The 23,218-nt window shown below is 42.7% G+C and overlaps 1 protein-coding gene across 1 annotated transcript; it reads left to right on the top strand.

Moving 5' to 3' along the window:
• The first annotated feature begins 720 nt into the window (after positions 1 to 720).
• Positions 721 to 4,068, top strand: LOC138981237 (myb-like protein X). Its single transcript, XM_070354078.1, has 4 exons — positions 721 to 772; positions 1,253 to 1,497; positions 1,768 to 2,067; positions 2,515 to 4,068. The coding sequence occupies exons 1-4, from the start codon at positions 721 to 723 to the stop codon at positions 4,066 to 4,068; spliced, it is 2,151 nt and encodes a 716-aa protein (XP_070210179.1).
• The last annotated feature ends 19,150 nt before the right edge of the window (positions 4,069 to 23,218 follow it).

The following is a 23,218-nucleotide window of genomic DNA, read 5'->3' as shown; positions in this document are numbered from 1 at the left end:
CAGATTTGTAATTAGTTTTTAAGCCACCAAGCTGAAATGCAATACCAAACCCCGGCCTTCGTCGAAGATTACTTGTACAAATTTCAACCAATTTGGTTGAAAAATGAGAGCGTGACAGTGCCGCCTCAACTTTCACGAAAAGCCGGATATGACGTCATCAAAGACATTTATTGAAAAAATGAAAAAAAACGTATGGGGATTTCATACCCAGGAACTCTCATGTCAAATTTCATAAAGATCGGTCCAGTAGTTTAGTCTGAATCGCTCTACACACACACACACACACAGACAGACACACACACACACACACACACACACATACACCACGACCCTCGTCTCGATTCCCCCCTCTACGTTAAAATATTTAGTCAAAACTTGACTAAATATAAAAACGAAAGAGAACGGGAAAGGCAATGAAGAGATGAAAGAGAACGGGAAAGGCAATGAAGAGATGAAAGAGAACGGGAAAGACAATGAAGAGATGAAAGAGAACGGGAAAGACAAGGAAGAGATGAAAGAGAACGGGAAAGGCAATGAAGAGATGAAAGAGAACGGGAAAGGCAATGAAGAGATGAAAGAGAACGGGAAAGACAATGAAGAGACGAAAGAGAAAGGGAAAGGCAATGAAGAGATGAAAGAGAACGGAAAGACAAGGAAGAGACGAAAGAGAAAGGGAAAGACAAGGAAGAGACGAAAGAGAACGGGAAAGACAATGAAGAGATGAAAGAGAACGGGAAAGACAAGGAAGAGACGAAACACACCGAAAAGATAAGTTAGTGACGAAATAGAAAGGGAAAGACAAGGAATAGACGAAAGAAAAAGAGAAAGACAAGGATGAGACGAAAGAGTACGGGAAAAACAAGGAAGAGACGAAAGAGAACGGGAAAAAAAAGAAGGAGACGAAAGAGAACGAGAAAGACAAGGAAGATACGAAAGAGAAAGGGAAAGACAAGGAAAAGACGAAAGAGAAAGGGAAAGACAAGGAAGAGACGAAAGAGAACGGGAAGGACAAGGAAGAGACGAAAGAGAAAGGGAAAGACAAGGAAGAGGCGAAAGAGAACGGGAAAGACAAGGAAGAGACGAAAGAGAACGGGAAAGACAAGGAAGAGACGAAAGAGAAAGGGAAAGACAAGGAAGAGACGAAAGAGAAAGGGAAAGACAAGGAAGAGACGAAAGAGAACGGGAAAGACAAGGAAGAGACGAAAGAAAAAGGAAAGACAAGGAAGAGACGAAAGAGAACGGGAAGGACAAGGAAGAGACGAAAGAGAAAGGGAAAGACAAGGAAGAGGCGAAAGAGAACGGGAAAGACAAGGAAGAGACGAAGAGAAAGGGAAAGACAAGGAAGAGACGAAAGAGAACGGGAAGGACAAGGAAGAGACGAAAGAGAAAGGGAAAGACAAGGAAGAGACGAAAGAGAACGGGAAAGACAAGGAAGAGACGAAAGAGAACGGGAAGGACAAGGAAGAGACGAAAGAGAAAGGGAAAGACAAGGAAGAGGCGAAAGAGAACGGGAAAGACAAGGAAGAGACGAAAGAGAACGGGAAAGACAAGGAAGAGACGAAAGAGAAAGGGAAAGACAAGGAAGAGACGAAAGAGAACGGGAAAGACAAGGAAGAGACGAAAGAGAACGGGAAAGACAATGAAGAGACGAAAGAGAAAGGGAAAGAGAAGGAAGAGACGAAAGAGAAAGGGAAAGAGAAGGAAGAGACGAACGAGAAAGGGAAAGACAAGGAAGAGACGAAAGAGAACGGGAAAGACAAGGAAGAGACGAAAGAGAAAGGGAAAGAGAAGGAAGAGACGAAAGAGAAAGGGAAAGACAAGGAAGAGACGAAAGAGAACGAGAAAGACAATGAAGAGACGAAAGAGAACGGGAAAGACAAGGAAGAGACGAAAGAGAACGGGAAAGACAAGGAAGAGGCGAAAGAGAAAGGAAAGACAAGGAGAGACGAAAGAGAAAGGGAAAGACAAGGAAGAGACGAAAGAGAAAGGGAAAGACAAGGAAGAGACGAAAGAGAAAGGAAAGACAAGGAAGAGACGAAAGAGAAAGGGAAAGAGAAGGAAGAGACGAAAGAGAACGGGAAAGACAATGAAGAGACGAAAGAGAAAGGGAAAGACAATGAAGAGACGAAAGAGAAAGGGAAAGACAATGAAGAGACGAAAGAGAAAGGAAAAGACAAGGAAGAGACGAAAGAGAAAGGGAAAGACAAGGAAGAGACGAAAGAGAACGGGAAAGAGAAGGAAGAGACGAAAGAGAAAGAGAAAGACAAGGAAGAGACGAAAGAGAAAGGGAAAGACAAGGAAGAGACGAAAGAGAACGGGAAAGACAAGGAAGAGACGAAAGAGAACGGGAAAGACAATGAAGAGACGAAAGAGAAAGAGAGAGACAAGGAAGAGACGAAAGAGAAAGGGAAAGACAATGAAGAGACGAAAGAGAAAGAGAAAGACAAGGAAGAGACGAAAGAGAAAGGGAAAGACAAGGAAGAGACGAAAGAGAACGGGAAGGACAAGGAAGAGACGAAAGAGAAAGGGAAAGACAAGGAAGAGACGAAAGAGAACGGGAAAGACAAGGAAGAGACGAAAGAGAACGGGAAAGACAATGAAGAGACGAAAGAGAACGGGAAAGACAAGGAAGAGACGAAAGAGAACGGGAAAGACAATGAAGAGACGAAAGAGAAAGAGAAAGACAAGGAAGAGACGAAAGAGAAAGGGAAAGACAAGGAAGAGACGAAAGAGAACGGGAAAGACAAGGAAGAGACGAAAGAGAAAGAGAAAGACAAGGAAGAGACGAAAGAGAAAGACAAGGAAGAGATGAAAGAGAACGGGAAAGACAAGGAAGAGATGAAAGAGAACGGGAAAGACAAGGAAGAGACGAAAGAGAACGGGAAAGACAAGGAAGAGACGAAAGAGAAAGAGAAAGACAAGGAAGAGACGAAAGAGAAAGACAAGGAAGAGATGAAAGAGAACGGGAAAGACAAGGAAGAGACGAAAGAGAAAGGGAAAGACAAGGAAGAGACGAAAGAGAACGGGAAAGACAATGAAGAGGCGAAAGAGAACGGGAAAGACAAGGAAGAGATGAAAGAGAACGGGAAAGAGAAGGAAGAGATGAAAGAGAACGGGAAAGACAATGAAGAGGCGAAAGAGAACGGGAAAGACAAGGAAGAGATGAAAGAGAACGGGAAAGACAATGAAGAGACGAAAGAGAACGGGAAAGACAAGGAAGAGACGAAAGAGAACGGGAAAGACAAGGAAGAGACGAAAGAGAACGGGAAAGACAAGGAAGAGACGAAAGAGAACGGGAAAGACAATGAAGAGGCGAAAGAGAACGGGAAAGACAAGGAAGAGATGAAAGAGAACGGGAAAGACAAGGAAGAGATGAAAGAGAACGGGAAAGACAAGGAAGAGACGAAAGAGAAAGACAAGGAAGAGGCGAAAGAGAACGGGAAAGACAAGGAAGAGATGAAAGAGAACGGGAAAGACAAGGAAGAGACGAAAGAGAAAGACAAGGAAGAGGCGAAAGAGAACGGGAAAGACAAGGAAGAGACGAAAGAGAACGGGAAAGACAAGGAAGAGATGAAAGAGAACGGGAAAGAGAAGGAAGAGACGAAAGAGAACGGGAAAGACAAGGAAGAGGCGAAAGAGAACGGGAAAGACAAGGAAGAGGCGAAAGAGAACGGGAAAGACAAGGAAGAGATGAAAGAGAACGGGAAAGAGAAGGAAGAGACGAAAGAGAACGGGAAAGACAAGGAAGAGACGAAAGAGAACGGGAAAGACAAGGAAGAGACGAAAGAGAAAGGGAAAGACAAGGAAGAGACGAAAGAGAACGGGAAAGACAAGGAAGAGGCGAAAGAGAAAGGGAAAGACAAGGAAGTGATAAAAGAGAACGGGAAAGACAAGGAAGAGACGAAAGAGAAAGGGAAAGACAAGGATGAGACGAAAGAGAAAGGGAAAGACAAGGAAGAGACGAAAGAGAACGGGAAAGACAATGAAGAGACGAAAGAGAACGGGAAAGACAAGGAAGAGGCGAAAGAGAACGGGAAAGACAAGGAAGAGGCGAAAGAGAACGGGTAAGAAAAGTACGAGACGAAAGAGAACGGAACAGATCAGTTAGAGACGAAACAGATCGGGAAAAACTAATACGAGACGAAAGAGAACGTGAAAGACGAAGAAGAGACGTTAGAGAACGGGACAGATAAGTTAGAGGCGAAAGAGAACGGGAAAGATAGGTTAGAGACGAAAGGGAAAGACACGGAAGAGACGAAAGAGAAAGGGACCGTCAAAGAAGGAGGAAGAGACGAAGAAGACAAAGGGAGACAACGATGAGCCAAAAACGAAAAAGAACAAGTCGCGTGAAGCGATATAAAAACATTTAGTCACCAAAAAACAGTCATCGCCGAGACTATATTTAAGATAGTCTCGACTAACTACACCTACAGACCTAGACGGGTCTCGCTCCTCTCCGCGTAGCGTGCAAAGCGTGCAAACGCAGTACTCGGGCCTACTTAACCTGTCATTCTGAGCACATTTGTAGAGTAAACATGACATAATATATTTTTGAATTCAGGAGAAATTGAGGAATATGATGCAATCATGTTTAAATCTGTTGGTGGAAATTTGTTTTTAATTATCACTTTAATAAGCAAACTAATTAACTAGTTTTTAAGCTTTCCAGCTGAACTGCAATACCAAAGTCCGGGCTTTGTCGAAGATTACTTGACCACAATTTCAACCAATTTGGTTGAAAAATGACAGCGTGACAGTGCTGCCTCAACTTTCACAAAAAGCCGGATATGACGTCATCAAAGACATTTATCGAAAAAATGAAAAAAACGTCCGGGGATAACAACTCAGGAACTCTACTGTGAAATTCCATGAATATTGGTCCAGTACTTTTTTCTGAATCGCTTTACACACACACACACACACTCACACACATACACACACATACACCACCATCCTCGTCTCGATTCCCCGTCTATGTTAAATCATTTAGTCAAAACTTGACTAAAATGTAAAAACGAGAAAGAGCAGAAGACGACCAGGGCTGAGCTGCACGAGAAAGGTACCATCCAAACGGGAGCCACCCGCAGTGTTGGATTGGTTGAAACTGAGATTTTGTGTGATTTCAACTAATCAGAACCCGCGGTTTGTTCTCTCCCGTTTTGGGTGGCACACACCTTTTTTTCCGTGCACTTCAGCCCAGGCGACAGCAATAACAAAGACGTACAGGCAAGCAAGAGGATGACTAATTAGATCAGGACGAACTTACGGAAGCAGAAGTGTGAGACCGACACGGTGGCCTAGTGGTAAGGCGTGATCGGGAGGTCGTGGGTTCGAACCCCGGCCGGGTCATACCTAAGACTTTAAAATGGCAATCTAGTGGCTGCTCGGCGTCTCGCATTATGGGGTTAGTGCTAGGACTGGTTGGTCCGGTGTCAGAATAATGTGACTGGGTGAGACATGAAGCCTGTGCTGCGACTTCTGTCTTGTGTGTGGCGCACGTTATATGTCAAAGCAGCACCGCCCTGATATGGCCCTTCGTGGTCGGCTGGGCGTTAAGCAAACAAACAAACAAACAAACAAAAAGAAGTGTGAGACTGTGCATACGTGCTTCCCTTTAAACAGTATTTTATTCGTAAACAGACACATGATAATATAACAACATCATTAAGAAGGAGCACAACAAGTTTAAAACTTATGGTAAGTGCTTACATAAACATTCCTGAAATTTCTTGGCGTGCTTTCACATTTAAAGAAGATTAAATTTAAAATACGGTTAAAAAGCGTAACGCAAACAACGCCAAAAGTGAAGCGTAAAAGCAGCCGAATGCAAGTTTTCCACTTTGATACCTTCCCTTACATAATTGATGGAATGAGAACAAAAACACCGATAAATAACTCAACATGTTCTTGCCGCTTTCTGGCCTGAAACCGTATTGTTCGTCCATCAATTATCTGGGTAAACCTTTTTTTGAGTGACGACATGTTGCGAATCTGTCATCGGCTAGAAACTTGCTGTAGCTGGCAAGTTTACTACCTCGGCAGTACCTTGTCGTGTTACGCCAATATTTGTCGAGAAGGTCACCTCTCTGTCTCTTTGTCTGTCTGTCTCTGTCTGTTTTCTGTCTTTCCCTGTTCCTCTGTGTATCCCTCTCTCTCTCTCTGTCTAGAGGAGGGGCGGAGAATGAGCTCTCCTGTCTAATTAGGAAGGAGGGCCCCCTCCCGCCATCCCCTCAAACCCAACCACACACCGTCACGAGGCTGTGTTACCCCCGTCCCCCTCCCCCGTCCTCCCACCCACCCCCTAAAAGATTTCAACGCGCGTGCCAGACCAAGTTGTGGTCGCACTGGGGGACGGATGCCGCACGCGCTTTCCCTACACGGGTACCAGGCCAGAAATCAGTGTGCACATTTGTGTACGCCAGTGGTTAGCACCAGTGCCGTTCGCAGTGTTTTGTCTTCTTACCTGTTATCCTTGACAGACTGTTGTTTTTAGGAGCCGAAGAGAACGCTACATTCCAATTTGTCGTGGTTATTCTTGATCAGTTAAAAAGAAAAGGTGTCTCCTTTGTGGTGTTTTCAATCAGTTTGTGACAAGAGGTAATTTACTTCTGAATCACAAAAGTTTTTTTGTTGATTTCTCCCTGGAAAGTTCAAGGTTAGTCCTTTTGTTGATGTTGTGTTTTTAATTAGTTTGTGACCAAAGAACGTGGAATTTTCGTGTAAAGGACTACTTATTTTCATAAGTTTATAAAAAAAAAGTGAAGTTTTTTTCTCAAAGTTCAGACTGAAAGTACTTTTGGAATGATACCTATGTAAGAGAGAGAAAAAAAATCGCGTGAAGCAATATTAAAACAATTAGTTAATCTGTCGGCCTGAAAAAGGCAACACTGAAAACCCGGGATCAGTCATCATGGAGACTAGCAAGGCTTGGGTAGCCGAAACCCAAAAACCGAAACGGATCGAACGGTTGGGGCAGGACTTTAAATTATATGACCTAAATTGCATCAACCGATTTTTATTTAGTTTTGCGGACATGTTTAGAGTAAACATGACATATCTATATAGTTTTGGATTCAGGGAATAATACCGTAATCAAGCTATTATTTTGGGATCTCTAATCTGGAAGAATGTGTATGCAAAGTTTCATGAAGATCTGTCGAGTAGTTTTCTCGGATTCGCTCTACACATACACACACACATACACACACACACATACACACACACACACATACACACGCATACAAACCACTACTAAATCTCGATTCCCAGTCTATGTTAAAACAATTAGTCAAAATTTTACTAAACGTAGAACTCGTAATTCAGATAAAACAAAGGCCAAGTTTTGAAGGAAAGTGTCTCCTTTGCTATTTCCCTATAAATTCACCTGTTTTGTCTTGTTTATAATCGCAGAAAGCTCGCAATCAAATCTCGGAAGGGAAAAACCGTCAATCTCCGTTATTTTATGATTCAATCAACGAATAAATGAGACAATAAACTTAGTTCAGCTTTGATCACCTGACATGTTTCACATAACAAGCAGCTACTCTGGAGAATTGTGATTGTGAGTTACGGACACACAAGCAGAAAATAGGAGATTTTCAACGCGATATTATAAAGTTAGCTCACACACACACACACACACACACACATGCACGTACAAATACTCGCACCAAAAACTATGAAGAAAAAAAGTCCGGATTCGTATCCTCGCTTCCCTAGTTAAAGGCACAGTAAGCCTCCCGTAAACCATCACAGATACGGTCAGGCTTTTACACACAGTACAAACACCCTTTCATTTAAACACTCACCGATTGAGAACATCCTAGGTGCCCTCCGTAAAGAGCGAACAATTTTAAAAGAATTTATTTTTGCGTGGTTTATCTTACCCCTGAGCCATCGTGAACCCGTGTGATCCAGTTCCCCTTTTTCACAATATAGTCGTCAGTTAGTCATTTGAATGGCTGTGGTTCACAAGAACTCTAGCGATGGCTTTTGACTGTTGAGAGGAACGGCGATATGCCGCATAAACCGTCGTCTGCTACGACCCTTGCGTGACCCTGCTTCCGGGCTTTTCTTTTTTCAAACTTTCACAACTTCGAATTGGACTGATCTTGTCTTGATGAAAACACGCTGTCAATTTATTATTTAGATTTTAAAAGTTAGGTCTAGCGCAAAAACGCACCACGGTCCAAACATTTTCTGATTATCATCGATCCACGGCTATCGCCAGTTTAAGGGAAGTAACTCATTTTTGACCTGAGTTCAGGATGGGTCCAAAAAGTGTTCGAGACAATCTGCAAAATTAATTCTTTAAAAATTGCTCGCTCTTTACGTAGGGCACCTAGGATGTTCCCGTTTGGTGAGCGTTCAAATGGAAGGGTGTTTGTACTGTGTGTAAAAGCCTGACAGTATAATATGGTTTACGGGAGGCTTACTGTCCGGGCGTGATTTCCGGGATATTCATAACAGCCGTCCAGCACCAAAACGAGGCGCCATTGTTGTAAAGGGCCAAGTTCACGAAAATAAATTCTTTGAAAATTTCTCACGCTCGACAGAAAACAGCCAGGATGTTCCCGTTCGGTGAGCGTTTAAATGGAAGTATGCTTGTACTGTATGTAGACGCTCGGGGAGCTCTGTGATGGTTTACGGGAGGCTTACTGTGCCTTTAAAGAAGCGATAGGATCTAACTGCGAACATGATCGCGGGAAAGCAAATTGGAAGTTAGTTTTGCGGCGCACAATTGAAAAAGATCTCACAGAAGTTGGTAATTACTCGACAGAAATACTGCAGGGAAAAAAAACCTACGACAAAAAGATGATGACAGTTTTACGAGCATCGATAACCCAACCAAAACGCAATTCTTGAGTCTGGGTTTCACAAAGATTGCACGAATCTGCCACACGTCGAGTCAAGCGTCTGTAGACAAGACCTTACGCGCGTCTTGTAGCGTGTTTCAATGTTTTATGTAAACTCATATGGACAATCTTCAGTGGTCTGGTGTATCCGCTAGAATCAGGATTCTTAACAGAGTATTGTTTCAGGAAAAGTTGTGGAAACTCTTTCTGCTGGCTAAGCTATAACGCGGCCGCAAGCTTCAGTGGACCAGATACGTTTTAGAACGCGTATCTTCTGTGTTTCAACGCTTTGTATATAATCTCATGTAGAAAATCCTGGAGTTTTCCCAAACTTGAAACTGTGTGAGCAAACTGAATTATATCAGCTGCAATCAGGATTCTTTGTCGAATAATTTCAAATAAAATAGCGAGAATTTATCTCCCTCTTTGCCTGAAAATTGAACTAAACGACAGAAAGGAACTGATGCATCAGACTCCGGATTGTCATTGTAATTTGTATGTAAAATTGTGGAAACTTTGGATGCTGAGAAAATTGGATCTTTTGTTTGTTTAAAGGAATATTGTGAAAACTGTTTCTGTTGAAGAAAATTGCGAAAACTGTCTCATCTGCAAAGAACATTGTGAACAAGTTTCTTCTGAAGAGAAGATTGTGAACAAGAACATTGATGACAAGAAATTGTAAACACTGTCAGCTGAGAAGAGAAACATCTGTTTGTGTTGGGGAAAAAAAGTGTTGAAAACAATCACTGCGGAAAAGAAAATTGCCGGAAAAAGTGAAAACTGTCTGTCGAATAGACCATCTTGAAACAGTCTCTGCTGGAGAACAAAGTACAGAACTTTCTTATCGCAACGTTGTCATTACTGTATCACTGTGATTTTGGAGAACTGAGACTTAAGACTGCATGACTAGCATTGATTTGTGTGTCACCCGAAATCCAAATACGGACAGCCGCCTTTGACAGCACAGGTAAGTGTTTTATTTGTTTTACAACACGCATGCGGAGAATAGGGGACTTGGGATCGTAGGGCAAAAGAGGGAAGTGGTAGGGGGAGAGGGAGGGGCGGTGTAAGTTTATTTGGCTTTGAAGGTAACAAACGACAACTACACATGAGAATACAACGAGACACAACAGGCAAATATAACTACATTGAACAAAATGAAACAACATGGACATCATGACTTACTTCAAACACAATAACGAAAATAAGTGGAGAATGCAAAATATCGGTCCAGTTTGAAATTACAAATCTGTGTAGATGGTGTTGCTAAGGATGGAATGTGGAAAGGATGAATCTCGAAAAGTGTGCCCATCGAAGAACAAGAACCTTTTTATCAAAATCAATCAATCAATCAATGAAGTTTATATCGCGCATATTGCGTGGGTACAGTTCTAGGCGCTCTGCAGTGATGCCGTGTGAGATGAAATTTTATATGGCCAGTAGATTGCAGCCATGTCGGCGCATATTTATCTTTCACGGCCTTATTCCAAGTCACACGGGTATGGTAGACAATTATTAACTGTGCCTTAGCAATTTTGCCAGGAAAGACCCTTTTGTCAATCGTGGGATCTTTAACGTGCACACCCAATGTAGTATACACGGGGGGTGGTTCGGACACCGAAGAGAGTCTGCACACAAAGTTGACTCTGTGAAATAAATTTCCGCCGAACCTGGGATCGAACTCGCGCTGACAGCGGCCAACTGAATACAAATCCAGCGCGCTACCAACTGAGCTATATCCCCGCCCCATAACATGTAAAATGATTCTTTTAACGGATCTGTCTATTTGTCTTTCACTATCTGCATTTTTTTCTCCTGTTCTTTTTACCTTCCTTTCTTTGTGGTCCTGTATTTTTCCTAGTGACGTTTTACGGATACATTTATTTTTTTCTCTGTTTCTATTTAAGTTGTTTTGACTGTGCCTTATATATCTCACCTTACTGCTGTTTTCTTGATGATTTTTGTTTGTGATTTGCATGTCTTTTGCCTTTTTCTCTCTCGCAATCGAATTATGTCACAATGTGACATTATCACTTACATTGGTTGTCTTAATACATGTTGCCTTATTGTGCCTATTATTGTTAACTGGTTGTCGCGACAATGTCGCAGTAAAGGTTAAGTCTGTTTGGTCGGTTCCAGGTTTGGACCAAACATGTCCCCATGCACCCAAACATGTCCCCATGCACCCAAACATGTCCCCATGCACCCAAACATGCCCCCATGCACTCAAACATGTCCCCATGCACTCAAACATGTCCCCATGCACCTAGACATGTCCCCATGCACTCAAACATGTCCCCATGCACCTAGACATGTCCCCATGCACCCAAACATGTCCCCATGCACCCAACCATAACACACACTTGCGGTTTTTTTTCACTGCTGTGGGAACCAAATCGAAGAATATTCTCATAAAAATACTGAGTTGTTTTCATTCAAAACGATAATGTGGTGTTTTATATTTTGACTGAAGAAATCTCAGACTATTTTCCCCAAGAAACTTAGTTATTTATATTTTGACTGAAGAAAGGATATTAAATTTATCAGGATATCGCCCCGACTGGACAATTACGAGATCGAACTGCCTACAGTTTTTAGTCATATTATACAGCACCTCGGGTTTCCTTTTGCCCGTGAGGGTCAATTAGTTATCCCACCGACCTGAATTATGGAGAGGAACGAGCCTGGGTTGTACTACAGCCTCACACATAATTTCATTGAAATCGGTTCTCAAACATCGGATATCTATTTGCGGACAGACACACACACACACACACACACACACACAGACACACACACACACACACACACACACACACAGACACAGTGAAACCTATATACCGCCTTTTAAGGGGCGGTATAATAACTGGAAAATCAAGCGTCTAAAGTGAACCCTCGGACTAGTGAACCCTCGGACTAGTGGGACGTTCCCGTTCAGAGGAACTGGCGATAGGTATAAATAGAGATGCGCAACCGAAAAATCTTGTCTTCACAGATTCATGAAATATGACGCTCCTGCACCACTTTAAATCATATCATCTGACCCAGATGTCAAGAAATGACCATAGATCACATTACAATCGCGTGTAGCCTTTCTCATGTGCTTGAATTTCCCTAGTAATTGCGGAAAGTCAAAATGTGCACATTATGCGCTTGAAATGTGTAAATACTTGAAGGCCAACGTTCACAAACACATTGAAGCAATGAAACAAATCGATGATATGATGCTATGACACCTTAGGCCAAAGTACAAACGGTAGTTTTGTGATGATATGTCATTTGTGAGGAATTACAGGTGATTTTGTGCAGAAACTTACGTCGCGTGTCTCCCTTCGGACAGAAAAATAAGGGTGCAACCGCTTCGGACAGATTTGCCTAGTGCAACCACGGTATACGGTGTGTTACTGTGCTTTTAAGTAAAGAATTTCTCTCTCTCTCTCTCTCTCTCTTTTTGTCTCTCTATCTCTCTGTCTCTCTCTGTCTCTCTGTATTTTTGTCTGTCTGTCCGTCTGTCTCTGTTTGCTCTCTGGCTTTTTCTGTTTATAAACGTAAGTGTGTGTGTGTGTGTGTGTGTGTGTGCGCGTGAGTTCGTGTGTGTGTTTGTGTTTGTTTGCGTGCGTGTGTGCGTGCGTACGTGTGTATGTGTGTGTGTGACAGTGTGTGTGTGTGTTGCTGTTTGTGTGTGTGTGTGTGTGTGTGTGTGTGTGTGTGTGTGTGTGTGTGTGTGTGTGTGTGTGTGTGTGTGTGTGTGTCTGTGCCTCCACCTGAGAGTATTTGACGTATTTTACTGTACACATCTCTGCGCAACAGTCTTTTAACATGACACTTCACTACATTACATTACAATTCACAACAAACCAGGAAGCTGAGGGACGCACAAGCTTTGCCCGTCCCAGAACGATAGGTTCTAAGGATTACTCAGTTAGCCCGCCGCAGAATAACTAGGTCCGGATCAGTGGGCTCAGACAGCCGATAACCAAGTTAGCCCGGGGTCAGACCTGATTTCAATGTCCATTTGCTGCCACCTGAAAACACTGAAAACGCTGACAAGGAGAATCTGGCATCAAACAGTCTTCGCACGTTCCGTTTGTCAACGCGATAATGCACGTGAAAGTCCCCGGAGAAAGAACAATTCGGTCTGTTAGATTTAGAGAGGAAGTTCTGATTAGTTGCAATAGGAATTGTGTCAGATTCTGTGACAGTTTGTCATCGTTTGCCATAACAAGAAAGAAAAAACCCACAAGCAGTCGCCAGCCTAGAAACGGAGAAACGGGACGGAATTTGAATGACAGATTGTATGTGATCAGGATTTGCCAAATTCCATTTCAAGAAAGTCGACCCCTCCCCAACAAACAAACTAACACAACATTAGTTCAACATATGTTTTATTGCAGGGTGTGTGAGTGTGTGTGTGTGTGTGTGTGTGTGTGTGTGTGTGTGTGTGTGCGCGTGTATGTATGTGTATGCAGGCGCGTCTGTGTGTGTGCATGCGTGCGTACGTGTGTGTATATAAATCTGAGCGTCCAACTGCACGCACACGTGTATTTCTACAAAAGAAGGGTTATGATATATAACCTCCCATTCCCCAGTGGCAAACACTGGCCAGATAAACTGATTTAGCAAAACGCATGGTAGATGAAAACAGTAATAAAGGACCACCAAGAAGGTATGAAACGTGCGTGTCCGAACGCCAGCTGCCACGCGACGTTTTGTGTTACCACATTATCTCGGCCTGCACTTGCTCAAGTTCGCATGAAGACGCCCACACAGAGATAACGTAAGTTGATCTAATTTGATTTGATTCAATTCAGTAAAAAGAATTATAGGATGTGGACGTTCAAATGCCATTATTGGTCATTTCACTTTATTTTTTAACTCAGCATTTTTACATTTAGTCAAGTTTTGACTAAATGTTTTAACATAGAGGGGGAATCGAGACGAGGGTCGTGGTGTATGTGTGTATGTGTGTGTGCGTGTGTGTGTGTGTGTAGAGCGTTTCAGACTAAACTACTGGACCGATTTTTATGAAATTTTACATGAGAGTTCCTGGGAATGATATCCCCGGACATTTTTTTCGTTTTTTCGATAAATGTCTTTGAAGACGTCATATCCGGCTTTTTGTAAAAGTTGAGGCGGCACTGTCACACCCTCATTTTTCAATAAAATTGATTGAAATTTTGGCCAAGCAATCTTCGACGAAGGCCGGACTTCGGTATTGCATTTCAGTTTGGTGGCTTAAAAATTAATTAATGACTTTGGTCATTAAAAATCTGAAAATTGTAAAAAAAATTTTTTTTCATAAAACGATCCAAATTTACGTTCATCTTATTCTTTATCATGTTCTGATTCCAAAAACATATACATATGTTATTTTTGGATTAAAATCAAGCTCTGAAAATTAAAAATATAAAAATTATGATCAAAATTAAATTTCCGAAATCGTTTCAAAAACTATTTCATCTTATTCCTTGTCGGTTCCTGATTCCAAAAACATATAGATATGATATGTTTCGATTAAAAACACGATCAGAAAGTTAAATCGAAGAGAGGTACAGTAAAGCGTGCTATGAAGCACAGCGCAACCGCTGCCGCGCCAAACAGGCTCGTCACTTTCACTGCCTTTTGCACTAGCGGCGGACTACGTTCAGTTTCATTCTGTGAGTTCCACAGCTTGACTAAATGTAGGAATTTCGCCTTACGCGACTTGTTTTCTCTGTCTGTCTGGTTTGTGTGTGTGTGTGTTTCATATTTTTGTGATGGCTGGCTTAATGTTTGCAAGATTGTATCTGTTTGCAGTCTGATTTAGTGTGAGTGTGTGTGTGTGTATGTGTGTGCGTGCTTGCGTGCGTGCGTGCGCGTGCGTGCGTGTGTGTGTATGTGTGCGTGCGTGTGTTTCATGGTCCTTATCTGTCTCTCTCTATACTTATCTCTTGTCGTGTGCGTTTATTTGCGTGTTGGTGTATGTGTTCGTACCCGCATATACTTACCAAAGAGTTCTGTTGTACGCGTATCGCCTTTGATCTCCCAGACGCTCTATCAAGTTCATTGTAGGATTAGAAAGGTGGAACAGCGAGGATGGTACTTCCCAAGTTATGGGTATGGACAGGTTAAGTAGCATTTTCCGCCACGAGAAAGGCTGCTGTAATTTATCAAAATACTGCAAATGATACCTAAAACCGTCGGCACTATTTCAGAGACTCGCTCCGAGTGGGGAGTTCTTTCTGAAGATAATAATGCTGGAGTATTATCTTCCGTCTGGTGAAGAAGAGAAGTATACTCGAAAATTGTAATAATACATTTTCATTTGATTAATATACTTACCCAATTCACATGTAGCAATTTATTTCAGTTTAGTGCTAGAACGCTGAAAACTACGCTCCACCCTGGTAGGGGGGAAGTAACCCTAAAAATAGAACAGCCTTGACGGTCACATGACAACGCCAGGTCAAGGTTACCTCCCAACATGCATTGCGCACGCGTGCTCTCGCCGCCATGTTTTATTCATTCGCTCGAAGCGCCCTTTTATTTTTAGGGGATCTAAAGCGGGGTAGGCGGGAGGGACTTTAGTATGTGAAATGGGTAAATTTATCATTAAAATTTTCGATTAAATTACATATCTTATCCCAATTCACATATAGCAGATTACTAATTAAGGTGGTGAGGTGCTCACCTATGAGCTAGGCAACAATTTCGCTGCTGCTACCATCGCTGGTAGCGCCTTGGTACCTACCGTCCTGTCGCGCACTGGAAATGTCGCCCAGGTAATAGTTTATGAAAACATCCTCCGATCTCCAGTAGGCAGAATGGAGGACCTCAGATAATCTTCCTGATCTTAGCACAACTAAGGAGGACGCCCAGGATCCTGCCTCGTGCGTCCTTGCCGACGTTAGAGGGAGAACTGACCCCCCTTTCTTTTTGCGCCACCACTCATACGCTTGTTTGATCAGCGTTGAGACCCATTTAGCAAGAGTTACCTTAGATATGTCTTTGTCTCTTGCAGTGTTCAGAGATAAGAAAAGAAGCTTCTGCTGTTTAGCTCTGATAGGAGCCGTGCGGGACAGATAACTGCTAAGAGCTCGAACTGGCGCCAGAATTTTGCTAAGAGAAAGAATTCTGATTATGGGGGAAACTTGATCAGGCTTCTGGTTTTTGGCTAGAAAATCCGGCCTAAAACGTAAAGAAATAGAGCCATCTTTTTCAAAAGCTATGTCTCTAGATAAGCCTGAGAGGGCATGAATTTCACTGCCTCTTCTTGCAGTGGCCAAAAGAACAAGCAAAAGTGTCTTACGGGTAAGATTAACTAAGCTTGCTGATTGCAACGGTTCAAAATCTTGCGATCTTAAGAATTCTAGAATAAGGAAGAGATCCCAAGCAGGAACTGGGGCTCTGATTCTAGCAAAACCTATCGACGCACCTTTTAGGACACTAGCAATAACGCCGCTGAGGTTAATGTTGTGACCGAACTGCCTCAGCGTAGCCGAAATAGCAGAACGTCTAACTCGAAGAGACGAGGGGGAGCTGCCCTGAGCTGCTAATCAAGATAAGTGATTAGCTACCTGCATAGAACGCGGGGAGACAGAACTGACCTGATTCTCCGCGCACCATTTAACCCAAGCTGTCCAATGTGAAGCGTACACTGAGCTCGTAGAAGTCCTGTGCGCTTTTTGAACCAAATCCAGTGTCCCGTCCGAGGCACCCGACCGACGCAGGGATCTTCTCACAGTCTCAATGCGTGAAGGAGCAGGGACTGTGAGTTCTCGTGCTGAATGCCGGTGCGTGGTTGCAGTAATTCTCCCTTTTCCAGGTTTAGAGGAATGGGAGGACCTTCTGCTAAGCGGAGGAGATCCGGAAACCAATGCTGACTCGACCACATTGAAGCGACTAGAATCAGGGATGGTCGTTCCGACTCTGCTTTCCTCAGCACTTTTCCGAGAAGTTGGAATGGTGGGAAAGCATAAGCTGTGCGTCGTGTCCTGTCGACTTCCGGTGCATTCACTTTCCAGGCTTCTGGGTCCGGAAACGGGTATATGAACACTGGTAGCCTCCTTGAGAACCGGGTTGCAAAAAGATCGACTATCGGTTTGTCCGCCTGCACCCAACGCCGCTGGAGAGCGTGGTGGGTGATTGTCCACTCAATGTGGAGTACTTTCGAGGATCGACTGAGCGAGTCTGCCAAAACATTCAGTTTTCCCGGCAGATATTTTGCTGATACCGTGATCTGATGCTGGTGACACCACTTCAGAATTTGGCATGCTCTGAGAGAAAGCGTGAGAGAGCGGGAACCGCCCTGTTTGTTCATGTAGGATGCAACAGTCGAACGAGTAGAGTATGGTAGAGTATTATCAGCCCTTCCGGAGCATTTTCTGAAGATAATAATGCTGGAGTATTATCTTCTGTGTGGGGAAGAAGAGAAGTATACTGTGTGTATAAAATTGAGCCTCGTTGTTTATGTACTGCAGTCAGCCCTTCTGGGGCATTTTCTGAAGAAAATAATGCTGGAGTATTATCTTCCGGAATAGGGAAGAAGAGAAGTATACTGTGTGTATAAAGTTATGCCACTGTGTTTATCCACTGTAGTCAGCCCTTCGGAACAAGTAAATGTCGTTGGACTGTAAATAATATTCGTATTTGAATGTATGACACTTGCGCAACGTGCGGTTATAAACTAACTAACTCTCTCTCTCTCTCTCTCTCTGAGCACCGTCATATTTCCATGATGATGTCGGGGAGACGTATCCCTCTTAGTGGAATCCTTAACGTATGTGTATAATCTTTGCATTGAACAAAATATTTTTCCTGATCATTTAAAACGGCAAAGGTCGTTCCACTTCCTAAAAATAAAGATGTGTCTGACCCTAATAACTTCAGGCCAATTTCATTGCTTCCTATTTTATCAAAGCCTTTTGAGAAGCACATCCAGAAGAATCTTCTGAACTACATGGAAAGGTGCAAATTATTTCACAACTTTCAATCTGGGTTTCGTCCGAAACATTTCTGTAGTACAGCTCTTTCATCACTATGTGATAACTGGCTATCGGCAATTAATCGTTCGGACATATCAGGGGCTGTATTTCTTGATTTTAAGAAAGCTTTTGATCTTGTAGATCACACATTACTTTTACATAAACTCGCATTGTACGTGAACAATCCCGCAACGTGTTCATTCTTTAAATCATATCTTGTCAACAGAACACAGTATGTTTCTATAGGGTAACATGAATAAGACCGAATATACATACGTGCCTAAGGCCGAAAATATACATTGTCGCCTAAGGTCGAAAATATACATTGTGCAGAAGACCGAATATACATCGTCGCCTAACACCGAATATACACTTGCGCCTAAGGTCGAAAATATACATTTTGCCTAAGACCGAATGTACATTGTCGCCCAACACCGAATATACACTTGCGCCTAAGGTCGAAAATATACATTTTGCCTAAGACCGAATATACATTGTCGCCTAAGACCGAATATACACTTGCGCACAAGGTCGAAAATATACATTTTGCCTAAGGCCGATAGAAACTAAGATCACAGTTTATCCGATAAGCGCACGTTTTCGTATTGCTAATAAACGCGCATGGTTAAAATAGATCCTAGATTAAAATGGATTCGTCCAATACCAAACCAATACGAAGGTCTGAAATAATGAATGATCATTTATTGAATTTATACTGTAGCGCATACAAACATAAATCTCTCTCTCTCTCTCTCTCTCTCTCTCTCTCTCTCCCCCTCTCTCTCTCTCTCTGTCTCTCTCTCTATCTCTCTCTCTATCTCTCTCTCTGTCTCTCTGTGTCTCTCTCTCTCTTGTACAATATAATAATGGAAAGTTTAAAAAAAATACATTAAATAGACCGCATGCGATCGAATCAGACATGTCATAAAGTAGCTCAGAAAAACATAAATCCACGAAGTTATGTCTCTCTGTCAGAACTTTGGATGAAGGTGTAGCTTGAAGTGCATCATACACCAAGCCTTGAACACTCCTAGGACATCCCGAACACGCGCACCATACTCCCAATGTCTGACCGACAGCATTGACATCGGTTCAATGGCGGTACGTTATTGCTGATCTGGACAGCGCAAAAATGACACAAGGAGTGGCCGCATGAATATCGAGTCGCGAGAGTGATGAAGGCAGACGGGACATTGATACGGCGGAGCTTCGGATCCGGCTTCGGCTTCAGGTTCGGCGTCGGGTTCGGATTCGGATTCGGATTCGGCTTCGTCTCCGTCTTCGTCTGATTCCGAATCGTCATTGGCGTCCAACGGGCGATCTTCAAGTTCGTCAACATATCGACGGATGTGTCCACAGGCACGGGTGAGGAATTCATCGTTGGTCAAGCCGTCTGCGCCGTCCAGACGTTGTGCTAGCCGCGAGAGACGTACTTCGTTGATCACCTGATTCGCCGGTCGTCTGCGTGTGATGCGTTCGCCGTTTGTGACGAGTCGAAGGTCACCGAGCTTGGTCACGATGAGCTTGTTCAGGAATTCGACGAAGATGTAGAAATTGGGGTGCGCCCGTGAGTGTAGCATGAAAACTCTCGACGCCGTTGTTCGTTTGGTGCTGTAATCCAAACACAGTCAACTTCTCTGGAGTAATCCGCGTCAGCCAGAAGTTGTTGATGTATCGTTTGAGGACCACGAGTTTACGGTGGTCGTGAGCAGTAAGATCAGGTATGTCCGCGCGCAGGATCTCAAATGCTGTAAGAATCCGGTCTGCAGGTAGCAACGGCATGGCCATCATCTTCTTCACTACTGAAAAGCTTCAGATCGGCGTTGCGTTTGTACGCTGTGATCAAGCCGATCTTCTTGACTCTCTTCATGATCGCCTGCGAGTAATGAAACCAACATCCTCGAGTCGGACAATCAAAAACGGATCCACACGCGTTCATGAGTCCCAGCTCGTAGTCGGTCATCGAATGCGTGATGTCCACGTTGTCAGGCATGTGCCCCTTCATCTTGGATAGTGTCGCGACGTAAAGTTGTTCGGTTCTCATCGTCATCAGCGCGTAGAAGACGGGGAAGACGTGGTTGTCGCGCGGCGTGACGTAGAAAGTGCCGTCCACGTAAATCGGCCCGTTGTAGTCCTCGAATAATCCGTGGGTGGCACGCCCGGAATCGCTGAAGATCAGTGCGATTCCTGCTCCAACGCGAACGTAGTCACTGAAACAAATTAAAAATAACATTTTACATAGTGACCCAAACAAAAAGAAACTTTTTTTTTTATATATTTTAATTTCACTTCATTATGTTAAGCCTTCACAGAATGCAATAGTTCTATAAAAACAGTTCACTTTCAATATATTATGTTGGAATATATCATTGCATTGGAGAACTTACAAAATGGTAGTTGAATTTATTTATTTACCTTTCAATACGGCGAAATGCTGTTCTTGTAGCGCTGGATGCGTGTGGTCAGTCGTCGGCGTGCAGGTCCCGTTCCTGATCACCGCTTTGCCAGGGCAGGTCCGAGTTGTTCACTGGAGGTAGATGACATCCTCCGACGACTTGTTCCGCTTGTACTCAAAGTTGTTGTTGACGTACAGCTGAGATCCACGTCTGCGTCCTTCTAAGATGCGATACATGTTGATAGCTGAAGTAGTTGATAGCTGAAGTCAAACTGATACTGGTGTCAAATCTGCTGTGCTGGAAATCGCTGTTTTCAAATCGCTGTTTTCAAATCTGCTGTCATCTAACTTGACGTGATGGGATATAATTATATAGGATCCCTTTGATTGCTTTTGTTGTTCATGATTCTCGTGTACATTTTTATTTGTACCTGTTTGTTGTTCGTGCCTCATGTAATTTAACACACTAGTACCTGTTTGTTGTTTTATTGATGTTCGTGTTTTGGAATTCACGTGTTATTCACGTAACTGTTTGCTGTTTTATTGATGTTCGTGTTTTGGAATTCACGTGTTATTCACGTGCTTGATTGTTGTGCATTCTCGTGTTATTGACACATATTTGCCGCTATTGTTGTTCGTTGTTCATGATTCACGTGTCATTCACACACTTTAGTCGCTATGTATGTTATTGTATCCGTTGTTGTTCGTGCTTTGGGATTTTGCCCTTTCACGTGTATTCGATCAATTGCAACATATTTGCCGCTATTGAAATTCGTGCCAGAAATGTATTTTCGACCTTAGGCGACAAAGTATAATCGGTCTTGTCCGCAAATGTATATTCGGTCTTAGGCTGCAACGTATATTTTCTACCCACCGCTGCAATGTATATTCGGTCTTGTCCGCAAATGTACATTCGGTCTTAGGCGGCAACGTATATTTTCTACCCACCGCTGCAATGTATATTCGGTCTTGTCCGCAAATGTACATTCGGTCTTAGGCAAAATGTATATTCGGTCTTATCCGCAAATGTATAAACACTTTCATTCGACCTTAGGCGCATATGTATATTCGGTCTTGTCCGCAAATGAAAATTCGGTCTTGTTCTGCTTCCCCTTTCTCTAAACGGTAAAACATCTCCCAAAGGATGTTTAAAGAGTGGAGTCCCCCAGGGGTCAGTTTTAGGGCCTATTTTGTTTTGTGTATTCATTAATGACCTCCCCCTTCATATATCTAATTCCAAAGTTAAAACGGAAGTGTTTGCAGATGATTCGACGCTTCACACAAGCTGTAGGACTGTTCAAGAAATTGAAATTTCCTTACAGTCTAGTCTGAATGAAGTCAACAGTTGGTGTAACCAGAATTTTATGACAGTGCACCCAGGAAAGACAAAAAGCATGATTATGACAACAAGACAAAAACACCAGTCACGATCTTTCTCTGGAAGCACAACCTGTTCAGCAGGTAACGGAACATCGTGTTTTGGGTGTGATAGTCGATCAAGAATTAAAATGGCAATCTCATGTACATTATATTTGTCAAAAAGTATCCAAGAATTTGTTTCTGCTATCAAAGTTAAAGCAATATGTCGATATCGCAACACTACAACTATTTTATCACGCCCACATCTTATCCCATATTAATTACGCATCAACTCATTGGGATTGTTTGTTTGTTTGTTTGTTTGCTTAACGCCCAGCCGACCACGAAGGGCCATATCAGGGCGGTACTCTTTGGGATGGCGTCTCTGATATTCACATGAAAAAGTTAAACTCTCTACATCGTCGGGCAGCTAAAATTATGTTAAATGCTCCACAATTATCAGCTGATTTAAAGTTAAAGAATCCAAACTACCTGCCGCTAGTTAAACAGTTACAGTTTAATAAGACTGTAATGATGTATAAGGTATATTATGGCGAAGTGCCCATCTATATTCAGGACCTATTTCACAGAGTCACCGAAAGGTACGGGTCTATCAATTTTCTACCATCAATACCCAGGATTGATTTGTTCAAAACTAGTCAAGCCTTCTCTGGCGCTATGGTGTGGAACTCCATTCCGTCTGTAATAAGATCATTAACCTCACTAAAGAGTTTTAAATAAGCTCTGCATAATCATTTTATGTCTACCTAGATGGCTATACTAGTCTTAACACGTGCAAGTAGCTGTCACCAATTGGTAAAGCTTTATGAATTACACAAATATGTTCTTTATTATATGTATTATGTGGAATTTATGTTGCGATTTTCACTTGATCATCATCATCATCATCATCATCATCATCATCATCATCATCATCATCATCATTTACACCATACAATCATTGTAAGCATTAGTGTAAACGTTGGTATTGTGTGAATTTTACCGTCGATCATTTTACATGTGTAACCTCAATTAACATGTTGCATGTTTCGCTTTTGATTTGTATGTTGCTTACTTTGTCATGTTGTTGTTTGTGTTTATTTGCTTGTTTGCTTACTTGTCGATTGTTTCCTGGGTCGTTCGTTTAATTTGTTTATTTATGACCCTCCACCACGAAATGAGTCTCATGTCACCTCGCGCGGTTCTGCGCTAGGCTTAATATAAGTCCGGGGAGTGTCTGGTAACAGTGTGACGGTCACCTTAGTCACAGGCTTATAACTCAAACAGTTTTCGCTCTTTTCTAAAACGGGTTTCACCGCTGGATAGAGCATAAAACACTCTATAGGAAAATGTAAAAATATGAAAATCATGCAAAGGTGACATGCGACTCATTTCGTGGTGGAGGGTCACATTTGTCATGTTGCTTTACTTGTTTATCATGTATTAGACAGTTGTATTAGAAGTAAGGACCGGTTGTAAGAAAAGGCGTCGCCTTAAACCTCTATCCTTGAAAAATAAAGTTCCATCATCTCTCTCTCTCTCTCTCTCTCTCTCTCTCTCTCTCTCTCTCTCTCTCTCTCTCTCTCTCTCTCTCACACAGCGTCGGAGGTCCGATTCTATGAGCACCGTCATATTTCCATGATGAT

This window comes from Littorina saxatilis, linkage group LG12 (assembly GCF_037325665.1).
Source record: "Littorina saxatilis isolate snail1 linkage group LG12, US_GU_Lsax_2.0, whole genome shotgun sequence".
In the NCBI taxonomy this organism is placed as follows: Eukaryota; Metazoa; Mollusca; class Gastropoda; order Littorinimorpha; family Littorinidae; genus Littorina; species Littorina saxatilis.
Note: the sequence above shows the minus strand (reverse complement) of the source record. Positions and strands in the feature narration are given on the sequence as shown.

Excerpts from the sequence above, each read along its gene's own strand:
- LOC138981237 (XM_070354078.1), top strand. The coding sequence starts at position 721 with ATGAAAGAGAACGGGAAAGACAAGGAAGAGACGAAACACACCGAAAAG. Across the intron at positions 1,498-1,767 it reads AAGGGAAAGACAAGGAAGAG|ACGAAAGAGAAAGGGAAAGA; the intron begins GCGAAAGAGAAC and ends GACAAGGAAGAG. Across the intron at positions 2,068-2,514 it reads GGAAAGAGAAGGAAGAGACG|ACGAAAGAGAAAGGGAAAGA; the intron begins AAAGAGAACGGG and ends GACAAGGAAGAG.